The sequence below is a fragment of the Brassica oleracea genome, chromosome C1, assembly GCF_000695525.1.
Source record: "Brassica oleracea var. oleracea cultivar TO1000 chromosome C1, BOL, whole genome shotgun sequence".
Classification (NCBI taxonomy): Eukaryota; Viridiplantae; Streptophyta; class Magnoliopsida; order Brassicales; family Brassicaceae; genus Brassica; species Brassica oleracea.
In genome coordinates this window covers 7,577,736-7,591,879 of record NC_027748.1, presented here as the reverse complement: position 1 = coordinate 7,591,879, position 14,144 = coordinate 7,577,736, and the positions used below count along the sequence as shown (strand labels likewise).

At 32.1% G+C, this 14,144-nt stretch overlaps 2 protein-coding genes across 2 annotated transcripts; both read left to right on the top strand.

Moving 5' to 3' along the window:
- Positions 1 to 2,403: 2,403 nt before the first annotated feature.
- LOC106333231 (pectin acetylesterase 8) lies at positions 2,404 to 5,737 on the top strand. Its single transcript, XM_013771731.1, has 13 exons — positions 2,404 to 2,681; positions 3,144 to 3,259; positions 3,353 to 3,435; positions 3,582 to 3,711; positions 3,808 to 3,887; positions 3,994 to 4,080; positions 4,176 to 4,300; positions 4,396 to 4,456; positions 4,538 to 4,591; positions 4,681 to 4,758; positions 4,862 to 4,967; positions 5,061 to 5,206; positions 5,337 to 5,737. Exons 2-13 carry the CDS (start codon positions 3,145 to 3,147, stop codon positions 5,463 to 5,465), a joined length of 1,194 nt encoding a protein of 397 aa, XP_013627185.1. The 5' UTR covers positions 2,404 to 2,681; position 3,144; the 3' UTR covers positions 5,466 to 5,737.
- Positions 5,738 to 7,859: 2,122 nt separating this feature from the next.
- On the top strand, positions 7,860 to 13,832 carry LOC106310419 (pectin acetylesterase 7). The gene is made up of 13 exons (XM_013747659.1): positions 7,860 to 7,995; positions 10,110 to 10,222; positions 11,118 to 11,200; positions 11,549 to 11,678; positions 11,780 to 11,859; positions 12,008 to 12,094; positions 12,207 to 12,331; positions 12,446 to 12,506; positions 12,599 to 12,652; positions 12,750 to 12,827; positions 12,916 to 13,021; positions 13,374 to 13,519; positions 13,605 to 13,832. The coding sequence occupies exons 2-13, from the start codon at positions 10,111 to 10,113 to the stop codon at positions 13,716 to 13,718; spliced, it is 1,176 nt and encodes a 391-aa protein (XP_013603113.1). The 5' UTR covers positions 7,860 to 7,995; position 10,110; the 3' UTR covers positions 13,719 to 13,832.
- The last annotated feature ends 312 nt before the right edge of the window (positions 13,833 to 14,144 follow it).

The following is a 14,144-nucleotide window of genomic DNA, read 5'->3' as shown; positions in this document are numbered from 1 at the left end:
ACCTAGTATATAGTAAAGAACATTAGTTTTGAGAATGTTTTACGCAATGGTTTCATTATATCGACCCTAAAAATTATTTGGAAGTTATTTGAAAATCAACGTTTAACTAAAGGGTTTTATGAAAACAATTAAATAAAGTTTTCTTAGAAAAAATAATAAATTTAGAAGTATGATTATATTTCTTGATTGGTCGTTTCAAAATATTAATATGTCAGTAGACATAATTTCATGTCATCAAGTGTTGGCTATACTAATTCTATACCAGCTTTTATACAAAGTTAAAAAAAAAAATTGTTTGGGTTATTACCAACTATCATGTTGATATATAAATTTATAAGATTTGGAATAATTAGTGAATTATTGTCTATTAAAATAATGATGATTGTTTTTTTTTTTTGGTGAGATAGGTAGAGTTGTATATCTTATTTAATTCAGCAGGTAGTTATAAACTCCATAAGAGATTTGACATTAATAAATAACGTCTAAATATGTTTGAAGCATTTCAGACGTAATGAGCTTTTGTTAATAAATGTTATATATTTAGCTTTAGGAGATAATATAAGCTTCGAAAAGAATAACCTTAGTTCCCTTTTGAGGTTCGGATGGACCAAATTGTCTTAGTTGTTTAGCTGTTACATTCACTTTTTTTTTTGTTGGTGAAACTGTTACATTCACTTTGGTCCTTGTTTTGCTTACTTCTATTTAACTAATGCATGTATCACAACGTTTTAAATTGAAAACATGTCCACCAATCGTATTGTCTTACCAATTTTCGGTTGATTTCTAATTTATTCTAATAAAACCAGCTGTGTTTCTTGAAAAGGCTAACCTTTTTTTACTACTCACTGATTGTAAATTATTCTGGCGAATAAAATTTTTCGAAAAGATGAGACGCTTCTTTCTTTTTCCCATTACTTTTTCTTGATTTGTCTTTTATTCATTTTAGGGTATAAAACTTTTGTTTGTTAATTGGTGTATTTTATGGTAAAATACTTACCTAACTATTCCACCAGATTTTGACTTAACTGGTACATATTTGACAGAAATGACATGAATCAAATGATTTTATAATGAATCAAATGAATAAGAATAAGATTAGATGACAAAAAAGAAAGAATAAGATCAAATAGAATACATAAAAGCAGTTGCTCAAAAAAAAAAAATACATAAAAGCTGCGATCACTGAAGCTACCGTGAGGTCGCATATAGAAAACACAACCCATTTTAAAAATGAAAAGACAAAACAGTCCTTGTTCCTGAACAAATCGTCAACCGGTGGTTGCTGCGGAACGCGTAATTTGGAAGCTGATAAGATTCGTTACATTTCAACAACACCATTACCGGTCCGACCGGAACACGTCACCCACCCCCGACATTCGGTTCGGATCCTATCCAACCCACTTTTAACCGAAAACTTTTTTTTTTTTGCCCGTCAAGTGTCAACCACTAATGGAAGTCTTCTTCAGGGACCCCTATTTTTATGTTAATCTTTAATACCCCTTATATTTTGTATCTGTTAGCTAACCCAACACAAGCATCAAATGTTTTCTTTGGACCAAGTAATCAATAAAACCAGATGTCATTTAATAAACTGTCAGGATTTCGAAATTTTCAAAATTTAATGATAAGTTAAAATCTTAATGTATTTATACTCTTTCCGTCTTTTTAATATAAGTCGTTTTAAAATTATGTACATATATTAAAAAAATCATTAATTTTTTATATTTTCTAAACAAAAACATCATTAACTATTTACTTAACCAAAAATCAACTAATAGTAAAATAGAAGGTATATTATCATTGATCATATAACATTAAGTGTTAATAAATTTTACATGGAAAACCGAAAACGTCATATAATTTGGAACATAAAAATTTCTCTAAAACGACTTATATTAAAAAACGGAGGAGGTATTAAAATCTTAATGTATTTTATATTTGAGATAATTGCCCTTTTATATTTACAAATTTCAATGATAAGTTAAAATCATAACGTATTTGTATATTCTTAAAATAATTTTATTTATTTATCTTAAAGTTTATTAAAACAAAACTGTTTTGAAAAAAGTTACAGATATTTGAGGTATTTATGCATTTATAATTTATAATAACATAAATCTTAAAATTTAAAACTGACATTTCATAATTTATAATGATATTTGAAGTAATATATTCTATCAAAACTATATTTGTGTTGCGGATAAATATAACTATCGAAAGAAATAAATTTCATGAAAAACTTCAGAAACTCAATGGATTTACAATTTTTATATATTTATGTCAATGTGAACGATCGTGTGGTTTTAAAAGAAAGAAAGGGATAAATTTGTAAGGAAGTAATAATTTCGGGTAAAATCAGAAAATATATTCTGTATATAAACACATCATGTCGTACACACCACCATGTTTTATTATACTCTGTTTTTTTTTTTCTTTTAACAAAAAAACGAACGAATCAGTGTCGGCTCTCGGGTTCCGGGAAAAACACACACACACAAACATTGTACGTCGGATCCAAAACGCGCGTTACTACGTCCGTGAATCTTTCTTCTTCCGCCATTGCTCGGAACTCGCGTCTTCGGGCAATGTGCAGTAACTGAGTCACCCTCCGAGTTAGCAAACCGAAACTTGGAGGTTCAGACTAATCCCAAGTTGGGTTTTGTGAGAAACCACGTTTCCAAGTAAGTGCGATTGCGGCTGAAACTTTCTGTCCAAGAAAGTTTTATTCTTTTCCCAGTGATTCTTTCTCGTTGATTTCTCCTACGTAGAGGAAAAGATTTGTTCTTTCATTACTTTCTGGAAAAAAAACATCCTGACACAATCTAATGCCCTGATCAAAACTTTCTGGTGAATTTTTTTGTTCTTTTGTTTTTATTAGCTGGAATTGAAATCTAATTAAAATCTACTAAAAACTGAAAAACCATTTATTTTAGACACAAAATGATGTACGCAGATAGTTCGGATCTAATCTAAGCTAAGAGATTTGTCTACTTATGTTCGGATCTTCTCTTTTAAGTACTTTTGTTTTGCTTTGCACAGAGTTGTCTTTTTGGTACTATAATTGCCATTTTCGTTAGCTATTCTCCTTTTTTACATGTACTTCTATTTTATGTATTCTTTAATTACTTAATTTCATGTTCCAGAATGTTCAACTTCAAGCAATGGGTGATTCTTGTGGTATGTTCGTTGGCAATCTTGAAAGCAGAAGGATTGTTTGTCAATATTACATTTGTTCGAAACGCCGTCGCAAGAGGGGCCGGTGAGTTTTTTATACTATAATCTTTAATTTGGTCAAAGTTTTTTTTTTTTTTTTGTGTGTGTTTAATAATTGAAATTCATTATTACGTTGCAGTTTGTTTGGATGGTAGTCCACCAGCTTATCATTTACACCGAGGTTCTGGAACTGGAATCAATAGCTGGTTGATTCAGCTTGAGGTCTTGTTCTGTTTTTCTTTATTTAGTTTCTCTTGTGTTCTGTTTGTTCCTGCTTGTGCTAACCCGATGCTCATATAAAATTTGATCTTTGTGATACTTATGAGATGATTCGGAATGAAGATTTTGTGGAAATGATTGATTTTTAGGGAGGAGGATGGTGTAATAATGTAACAAACTGCCTTAGTCGGATGCATACTCGACTAGGTTCATCCAAGAAAATGGTGGAGAATCTTGCGTTCTCAGCTATTCTTAGCAATAAGAAACAATATAATCCTGGTAATTTTTTACTAACTCTTGATCAAACCTAAGTTTGTTTTTATTTATAAATTTTTATCTAATGGGTTTTGAATGGTGGATTCTTGGAAATGGCAGATTTTTACAATTGGAATAGAGTGAAAGTCAGATACTGCGACGGGTCATCATTCACCGGAGATGTGCAAGCAGTGAACCCTGTGAGTATTAACAAGAAAACACTTTGAGATTTTTATATTTTTAATGCTGTAAAGGAAGAGATCAAAATCTTCCTTATTCGATAATCATAAATGGTGATTTGATCAGGCTACTAATCTTCACTTCAGAGGTGCTCGAGTTTGGCTAGCCGTTATGCAGGAGTTGCTAGCTAAAGGCATGAGAAACGCTGAGAATGTTAGCTTTCCTTTTCCTCCAACTTCCAAGAAACTCTTTGCAAACTTTTTGATCTTTAAAAGTTATCTAAAACGTTGATGAAAAAACTATGGCAGGCTGTTTTGTCTGGGTGTTCTGCTGGCGGGTTAGCTTCACTGATGCATTGTGACAGTTTCCGTGCTCTATTACCGATGGGTACCAAAGTAAAATGTCTTTCAGATGCTGGTTTCTTTCTCAACACGTAAGACAATTGTTTCATTCTTTATCTGTCACTAACAAAGACCAGTGATTTATAGTCTAACAAAAAAAAGACATTTCGTTGGTATGTTTTTTCAGAAGAGATGTCTCAGGAGCTCAATACATTAAATCATACTTCAAAGATGTGGTTGCTCTACATGTAAGTGTTTATTTGCTTTCTCCTCTATAGTGGCACTTATTTCTCCTCTATATAGTGACACTTATTTCATGCTTTTTTCAGGGATCAGCAAAGAATTTGCCGAGGACATGCACATCAAGATTGACCCCTGCTATGGTAAGAAACATTCATGTTATCTCTTTTAAATTCATTTTCGTGTCTCTCTTCAAATATTACTCATATAATCATTACCAACAAAATGGCAGTGTTTCTTCCCGCAATACGTTGCTCGCCAGATTAGAACTCCTGTATTCATTCTTAATGCCGCATACGACTCTTGGCAGGTACGTTCACTCTTTGTAACTTACCCTAGATGTTCTAAAACAGATCTTTCAGAATAATCCAAGTTCTAAAAGCTCATCTTTAAGTTTCATATATCTTTTTCAGATAAAGAACATTTTGGCTCCCCGTGCTGCTGATCCTTATGGAAAATGGCAAAGTTGTCAACTTGACATCAAGAATTGCCAACCAAACCAGCTCAAAGTTATGCAAGGTTAGCGTCAGAACCAAAAGCTATGCAAGAGCGTGATATTGTTTTTTGGATGATGTTTTCTTAAACATCATTGCATGGTTTTATGATATTTAGATTTCAGGTTAGAGTTCTTGAGCGCGGTGATAGGTCTAGGTAGATCTTCATCAAGAGGGATGTTCATAGACTCTTGTTACACTCACTGCCAAACCGAGACACAAACTTCATGGTTCTGGCAAGATTCTCCCATTCTAAACCGAACGGTAAAATTCACAAAAACTTTTTTTCTACAAATTTTTGTGAAAATACTAGGTCATAATATTAAATAAAACCAGTCTACATTTGTGTCTTTCTGATCATTTTTCTTGTTAATTTTTTTGATTATGGGAGCAGACAATAGCAAAAGCTGTTGGAGATTGGGTTTATGACAGAAAATTGTTTCAGAAGATAGATTGTCCTTATCCATGTAACCCTACTTGCCACCACAGGGTTTTCACTCCTCAAGATGCTCCTCCAATTTAAGAAATACATATAGGTTTACTATTCTTTTAAAAAAGAAAAAAGATACTTATAAATGACTCATTTGTCATTTTATAGTGAAATATTTTTAGGTTTTAGCTATAGAAAAAGAAAAGGTGTGATTGATTCTTGAGTGTTGAGAATACGCAAAAGGAGTAATTTTCTTCAGCACATGTATGTGCTGAAGTTGCTCTGTTTTCTCTTCCATTCTTATGTAAAATGCAAAATTGTTACTTGTATTCGAATAAATAAAGAATAATCTTTTCATAACTCAAGTTTGACGCCTTTTACTTTTAAGTTTTAAGCTATAGCAGCGACAAACAAAAACAACCGAGGCAGTGAAGGTAGAAAGGTAAAACAACGGTGGTGAAAATGTTGGGAAACAAAAATGTTTGCTAATCGCTATAATAAGAGAGTTACACAACATGAATATATCGCTAGGAATACCAGCGTTCCCGAGAGACATCACTAACAACACCGTCGTTTTTCTCTACATTGCAGCTGTTTTACTTTTTCTTAATACTTTTTAGTCAAAAAAAACATTCATTAAACCATATTTAAATCAAGATGATGATAAAGTCGCAATACTAAAATCTTAAACTTTTGCTGTTTGTGCTCGATGCAAACCCCATATGCCATAATGCTGTTTGTAACTTTGCATTATTGCGCTTAGCACGCGGTTTCAGATCGCTAGTTTTCCATAGAAAACAGAAGAGAGGCAATCTTCATATGAGATCTCGAGGTAGCTTCCTTAATTAACAACTATTCTTTTTCGATTCTCAAACTTATCAATAGACATTTTTTTGCTAAAATACATGTCTACAAATTAACATCAACCCACTGTCTACATGAACAAGAGTCGAGAGCTTTACAGAAAATAACATTACATTACTCGTGTTAATACATAAAGCTAAAATAGAGAAAATCTGACTTTTAAATCTTGATATTTTTATCGAAAACTTCCAACATGTTTTGGCTGTTGCGCAGCTAGTCGTTCGGTGCACCGACACTTTTTCCTTCTTTTTGATAAAAAGAAATATTATTTCATATTTAATTGTGTTCATAGATTTATAAATCTCAGTTTAAGGTTTCGTAAACTTTAAAATGAAATTCTTTTTTGGATAGCTCTTACGCTGAATTATTTTTTTTTTGACGAAAAAATCTTATGCTGAATGATTCAGATGATATATAATGAGTTTTTAGTAACTAATAAATTACATATAAACAAGCCTTTTCAAATATTTTATTATAATTAATTTTCTATTGAGATATTAAAAATATTGAACCAGTTAAATAGATGAATCACTACTTTTTCAGAATGTACTTTGAAAATACAACGATCTATAGATCCGGGTTAGATTTTAAGAACACTGAATTTGACTAAAATAATATTGATAAGTCTTATGAAATATTTTAAATTATATATTCTTTTTATAAATCTTATATGAATAAATAGTTTTAAATGATTATCAGATTTCTATACCAAAAAATTCTCGTTAATTTTTTATAATTGTTTGCTATAACCCAGAATTAAATTTTGAGAGCTAGGATGAAGGGGAAGACTGAGAAGATATGTCGATGTCTTTGAGTTATTTTTATCAAAAATGTCTTTGAGTTATTTTTATCAAAAAAATGTAAAATCTATTTCAAAAGATATAATATGGATATTACATGTATTTTTTAAAATATGATTTTTGGGTTGAATTTGCTAGTATACCTATTTACTTAATATTATAAATTACAATAATTATAAATATTCAGATTAGATAATTTAGTCTATTTACTTATAAAAAGGTATAGTTTTCACAAAAAAAATGTAGTTTTCAAATTAAATTTCATATAAAGGTAGTTCACCAAATTTTCCCTTTATAAATATCAGTTTAAGGTTTCGCAAACTTGAAAATGAAATTCTTTTTTGGACAGCTCTTATGCTGAATTATTCAGTCGATATATATATAATGAGTTTTTAGTAACTAATAAATTACGTATAAACAAGCCTTTTCGAAATATTTTCTTATAGTTTAGTTTTCTATTAGAATATAAAAATATTGAACCAATTAATTAGATTTAATCACTACTATTTTTCAGAATGAACTTTCAAAGTACATCGATCTATAGATCCGGGTTAGATTTTAAGAACACTGAATTTGACTAAGAGTTATACAACGTAGTTTCTTCACGTTGGATAACATGGCGAATCTGCTGACATACACGCTATGCCATTCACAAGTATCTTATAAAACAAATAAACTTTTTTTTGTTGCTAAAAACAAATACAAATAAACCTTTTTGCAAATTAAAGCAAAATAATATAATTATAAAGCAAATTATAAAGTACAAAGTGTATTTTTTTACTTGCAACTTGTAGATGATTCTATTATATAATTCAGAAGACAACAAATGGCTGGCTTGCATAAACCTCTAAAGCTCTTCCTTTCAGATTCCTCTCTATCCATTTCATAAACTCGCCACAAAAAATCAGTTTCTCTCTCTCTCTAAACAAAGAAAAACTAAAGGACTCCATTCTCACAAGGTAAGCTTCGTTTTATGATTTTTTTTTTAATTTGAATTTCCTGTCACCATTTTATTCTTACTGAAGTTGTTACATTTTATGGAATTAAAGTATTGTATATTTAGAATATATGGATTTATGTTGTTTTTTTCCTCACATGAGGATGAGGTTTTACGTTTATTGTTACTAAGTTATTCATTAAGAAATCAAGAAGCGCGCAAATTCATTTTCTTATCTTTTGCGTGAATTTCATCGTCGCATCTATAGTTACTGAAACGGATGTGATCCAACACATTTCTTTTTTTTTTGTCATCTGTAAATTATATTAAACACCAAAACCACAATTCTTACAAACCAGAGCCGGCAAGGAATACATTCCTTCCAGAGCCATAAGCCGGCGCGGTAACATGTACCACCCGGAGCCAAAAGATGGATACAAAACAAACCCATAAAAACTAACAAAAACACGAAGAAAAAAGATGTCGAGAGACAGGAAGGTAAAACAGAACTTCAGGATAGGAGTGCTCCACCTTGCGCTCAAAGACGAGCTTACCGAAATAGAACTCATCAACAATTAAGACAAAATGAGAGGAGCAGCAATATAGACTAGACGCACACGAACAAACACCAAACAAATATAACTGAATCGAGAGAGGTTAGAATCTTTAACCGTCGCTGTAAACACCCTTCAACTCCAACTAAGTCTCTCCATTGGACCTTGAGTGTGCTCTCCCCGCGCCTCATACGCACCATCACTCCACAGCGAAGCCTATAAAGGTTTGCCGGAGACGTCTTATTCACACAGCCGGTAGCTGGATAATAACCACTCCAAATCCAAGACAATCACGATCAAGATGGCGACAATCGACCGACAATGAAGCAATCGCTCCGATATACATCTATCTCCTTTCTATCCAAACACACACCTCCTCTGAAAACCAAAAGATGTTTCTACCTCCACCGAAGACTTGAGCCACCACAGTGCTTTCTCTTTTGATCAGACGTTTTGATTTGAGCAAGCTCAAAATTTTTTTTTTCCACCGTCTGAACACGACCCGAGATTTAAATCTCCATACTCTTCTCCGGATAACCGCAACACCTTGAATCTTCACCCACATATGACCTCTGTACACAAATCGTCGATCCTCTCCTCTGTTTTGCTCACCGCATCGGGAGACGAGAGAGCTGAGGCAGAGGAGGCGACTTGCCAAGGCCACGCGCCAAGACCGAGACGGAATCGCCGTATTGGAAAACCAGATCTGGCAAACCGAAACCCTAAAAACCGACTCCCTCCCCTTCTACCGTTCGATAAGCCTCGCCGCTACTCCAAGGATAGCCAGAGCCTTACGTCGTCGTCCACCCAAAGAGGAACTCCGACTTGACCCGACAAAACCAGAGTCGCACGCATATCGGCTAGGAAAAGACTTCGAGGGAGAGAGCCGATCCAACACATTTCTATGCGGTCCAATAATTTGTATGCTTTGGATATGATTTCCTTTGATATCTTTTGCTTAACTAAATTATCTTGCATAGTAAAAGATAAAAGATGTAAAATGGTATTCCGGTATCTCAAAAAACAAGGGACCGTAATAGCAACTAGCAATTTCGTTAAAATACGGATTAATAATTCTTTAGTGGACTATACTTTGAGCAAGATAATAAGCAAGATAATAATTACTGACAACCTTTTCGGATTGCCAGAGAGATCTCGAAGATTTTTAAACTCGCACACGGAAGATGAATGTATTTTCTTCAATTCCTGGATGTTCTTTAATTATATTTGTGGTGAATTAATGATCTTTAATAGTGTAGATCTGCATTAGTATTAGTGCGGATTAATGGAATCTTACAAAGAAAATGGAATAGAATGTCCATTGACGAACTAAAATATTTCATTGAAAGAATAAAATGGTTGAATAACGGAACATATATCACAATACCACATGTTATGTATGTATCAAATATATATTTTTAATTATTATCATGCATATTACCATATAAATCTGCCAGTAGAAAATATATATATTTAAATATTTCTTTACCAGAATTTTAACATTCACTGTTATTTCAATATTAAAATAATTGGACAAATACAAGTTTCATAGGAAACTTTATTTAATTTTAAAATGTTATAGAATGGGGAAGCTTAAGCATTGTTGGTCAAGTGTGCTAGTGTTGGCAATGGCGGTGATCGGGACAGGAGCCGTTCCCATCACTTATCTACAAAGCGCCGTAGCTAAAGGAGCCGGTAATATGCACTTACTTGTATCTTACGTATTAAAACATAAATCACAACTTTGATTCATGTGATTTTCTTAAAAAATGATCTATTTCTAGAAACTCATGTTACATATAGTCTTATCATTTAAGTCTTATCATTTAAATTTTAGGCATACCAGAAATTTTTATTGGGCTATCAATAATTGGATTTAAACAATAGATGATCCATTGGATTTATAAATAGTATAAATTAAATATATTTAATTTAATGTTGTAATTCTATACCTCCGTATGTTAATTATTTAAATATTTGTCGATGTTAACTTTTAAAATTATAAATATTTTTTTTTAAATAACAAAAATCATATTATCAAACAATGATTAATCTTTACTACCTTAAACCAATGAAAACAAATTTTAAACTATATAGTTTATTTTAAAAATTAAACAAAAACTAAATGTTTAATTATTTACTCGATAATATAAATCTATGAAGCGAAAAGTTTAATTTTTTAAAAAATTTCTAAATTTGTGAAATATTACAATATTTTTGAATATGACAATAAAACAATATTTTGCTAATCTTTATATATATAGTTATGATTTTAATAATGAAATAACAATCCGAAAATATATAGAAGAAGATACAAATACATGTGAAAGTTTGAAACAATCTATTCAATGAAAAAAATATACCGTAAACTTATTATGTTTTAAAAATTGATAGACACATATATATTATAATATATATCAATTTAGAATTAAAAACAAAATATTTATATAAAAATAAATGAAAACAAAAACTCGCGCAGTTGCGCGGATCGAGATCTAGTTCATATAATTAAAAAATGTATTATATTAACTAAAATCGATTAATTCAAAATTTTATTGACAATTGCTTTGTGTTAAATAAATATTTGTAGTGTGTTTGGATGGGAGTGCACCAGCTTACCATTTCGACAAAGGGTTTGGTTCGGGAGTTAACAACTGGATTGTTCACATGGAAGTAAGAGTTCTGATTAGTAATACCGAGAATCGAAAGTATCGAAGACTGAAATAAATTTGCAGGATGAAATGACATAAATATTATTATTTGTTGCCAATTTGTGGACGCTTATTTATATTTATCGATTGAATATATATCGTAGTAATTTGTAGTTGTGTTACTGATAATAACCTAAGAACTTGCGGAACCGCTCGGCCATTCTGCGTTTTCTTAATCAGATTATCAGAACCAATATTCAAAATATTATCTTGCTGGCATATAAAACAGCTATCTAATATATATTGCTAATTTTTATTTTTTTTCGTAAAAAAAAAAATATGAATTTGAAATGTAAATGTTATGTCACAGGGAGGAGGATGGTGTACCGATGTGGCTTCATGTATTAAGCGTAAGGGTACAATGAAGGGTTCGTCCAAATTCATGAACAAAGACTTTGGTTTCTCCGGTATCTTGGGTGGAAAGCAAAACACTAACCCAGGTCTAACCTTAATCATCTTCTATTTTTTTCTTTATCCAACGAATTTTTCTTCTGAGTGTTGACGATCAATGGTGTCAAAACCTGTGAGTTTTTTTCTTCAGATTTTTACAATTGGAATAGAATCAAAGTACGTTATTGTGACGGATCATCTTTCACCGGCAATATAGAAGCTGTTAATCCGGTAATTAATTTAGTTGAGTAACTTGTGATATTTATGAATATTTATTTTATATTTTCGTCCTAAAATTCACATTTTTCTTGTAAATACTTTTAATTTGTCATATTCAAAATTGTTAGATTTATGATAGAACATATTTGAGTATTTTCAGGCGAATAAGCTGTTCTTCCGCGGTGCACGAGTTTGGCGTGCGGTGATCGATGATCTCATGGCTAAAGGGATGAAAAACGCTCAAAATGTATTATATAGTATTCAGATTTTCAACATCTTTCTTTCTTTGAATCAAAATAAGTATATTAATTATTTAATAATTTAGAGAGTTTAATTTATTTTTTTAAAACCTTTCTCAGGCGATACTCTCCGGTTGTTCAGCCGGAGCATTGGCAGCTATTCTACATTGTGACACTTTCCGCGCTATTCTTCCTCGGACCGCTAGAGTCAAATGTGTTTCCGACGCTGGTTACTTTATTCACGGGTAATGTGAAATAGCCAAATAGCCAGTCACTGCATTATAGTTTGTGACATTAGCTAATAGAAGTACATATTGATCATTTTCATTATCATCACTGAACTGGATTTTATGAAACAGCAAAGATATCTCAGGAGGATCATACATACAATCTTATTACAGCAAAGTTGTCGCACTCCACGTACGATTCCTCTCCTCTCTCATTGAATATTTTCATTATTGTAAATCCTTATAGATAAACCTAAAGCCAGTCTTGCTTAAACCATTTTGCAGGGATCTGCAAAGAGTCTTCCTGTTTCATGCACCTCAAAAATGAAACCAGAACTTGTATGTTCTTCATTATATATCCCAACACCGTTGATCTCGGCACACTATTTTGTATCTACGGAGCGACACTAATGTGTTCTTTGTTCATTTTTGGCAGTGTTTCTTCCCGCAATATGTCGTCCCTTCCATGCGAACACCGCTCTTTGTCATTAACGCTGCCTTTGACTCCTGGCAGGTAGGATAGATTCATTTGTTACATTTATATTACAAACACATTCATATGCAAAAAAATTGATACATATATTGAATTTGGTGACATTTAGATCAAGAACGTTTTGGCTCCGACCGGAGTAGATAGGCGCAAAGAATGGGCGAACTGTAAGCTCGATCTCAAGAAATGTTCGGCCGCTCAGCTCAAAACAGTCCAAGGTAACTACTAATAATGTCGTAGTTAAACCGATTAGGAGGTTTAGTACACGGATTCTGTTCCGGTTTATAAGCCAAGTCCTGTCTATATTGATTTGGTACGGTTTGATCAGATTTGGCTCAAACCCGGTTTCAAATCCAATGCATATCTAATTTCCCAAAGAAACTAAGTTATGGCTCGGTATAAAACATTTTTTGGTATTTACATCTTTCTTTTTCACCTCTGGTTTGAATTGGATCAGTTCGGTTTATCTGAATTAAACCTATATGAAAAGAGCTTGGTTTGGCAGTATATTAGAGTAAACCGGGTTTACTAGTTAATTAGACTAAACCGGGTTTGGTTTAAACATCTCAGGGTTTAGAGATCAGATGATGCGTGCATTGTCTCCGATCCACAGTACTCCGTCGAGAGGATTGTTCTTGGACTCGTGTCACGCTCATTGCCAAGGAGGAAGCGCCGCCTCTTGGTCCGGCGCCAAAGGTCCCCAAGTCGCCAACACGGTAATATAAATAATATTTTTCAAAGGTTCTTTTCAGTTAAAAGTTAGTTTTGCTTTTAATTAATTTACATTTTGATCATCTGCAGAAAATATCGAAAGCAGTGGGAAACTGGTTTTACGGTCGGAGTGCATTCCAGAAGATAGACTGCCCTTCGCCGATTTGCAATCCTACTTGTCCTGCAATCTCTACTGATGAGTAGATCTTATATTATTGAAAAAGAAATGTTCTGTTTTTAATTTCAACTAAAATCTCTCGGATAAGAGTTTAAGACAACTTGAGCAAAATTGAATAAAAGAGTATATTTTCCCATTCAGTTCAAGACTCTCTCTTGTAATAATCAAGTTTAGACTGTATTCAGGAGTTTAAAGTGATTTCTATAAATTTAAAAATATTTTTTTCAAATTTTATATTATTGAATTTTATATTTTGAAATGCACTATTATTGGAAAATTTTAAATAAAAACTATCAATTTAAAATCAATAATATTAACCATAGTTTGTATTTTTATATTCTCTTTTTATAGTTTGTGTTTCATATACTATTTTTTTTGTATTTTTGACTTACCAATATTTCTAATTTTAACCATAAAAATTCCCAATATCAACCCCCCCCCCCCAAAAAAAA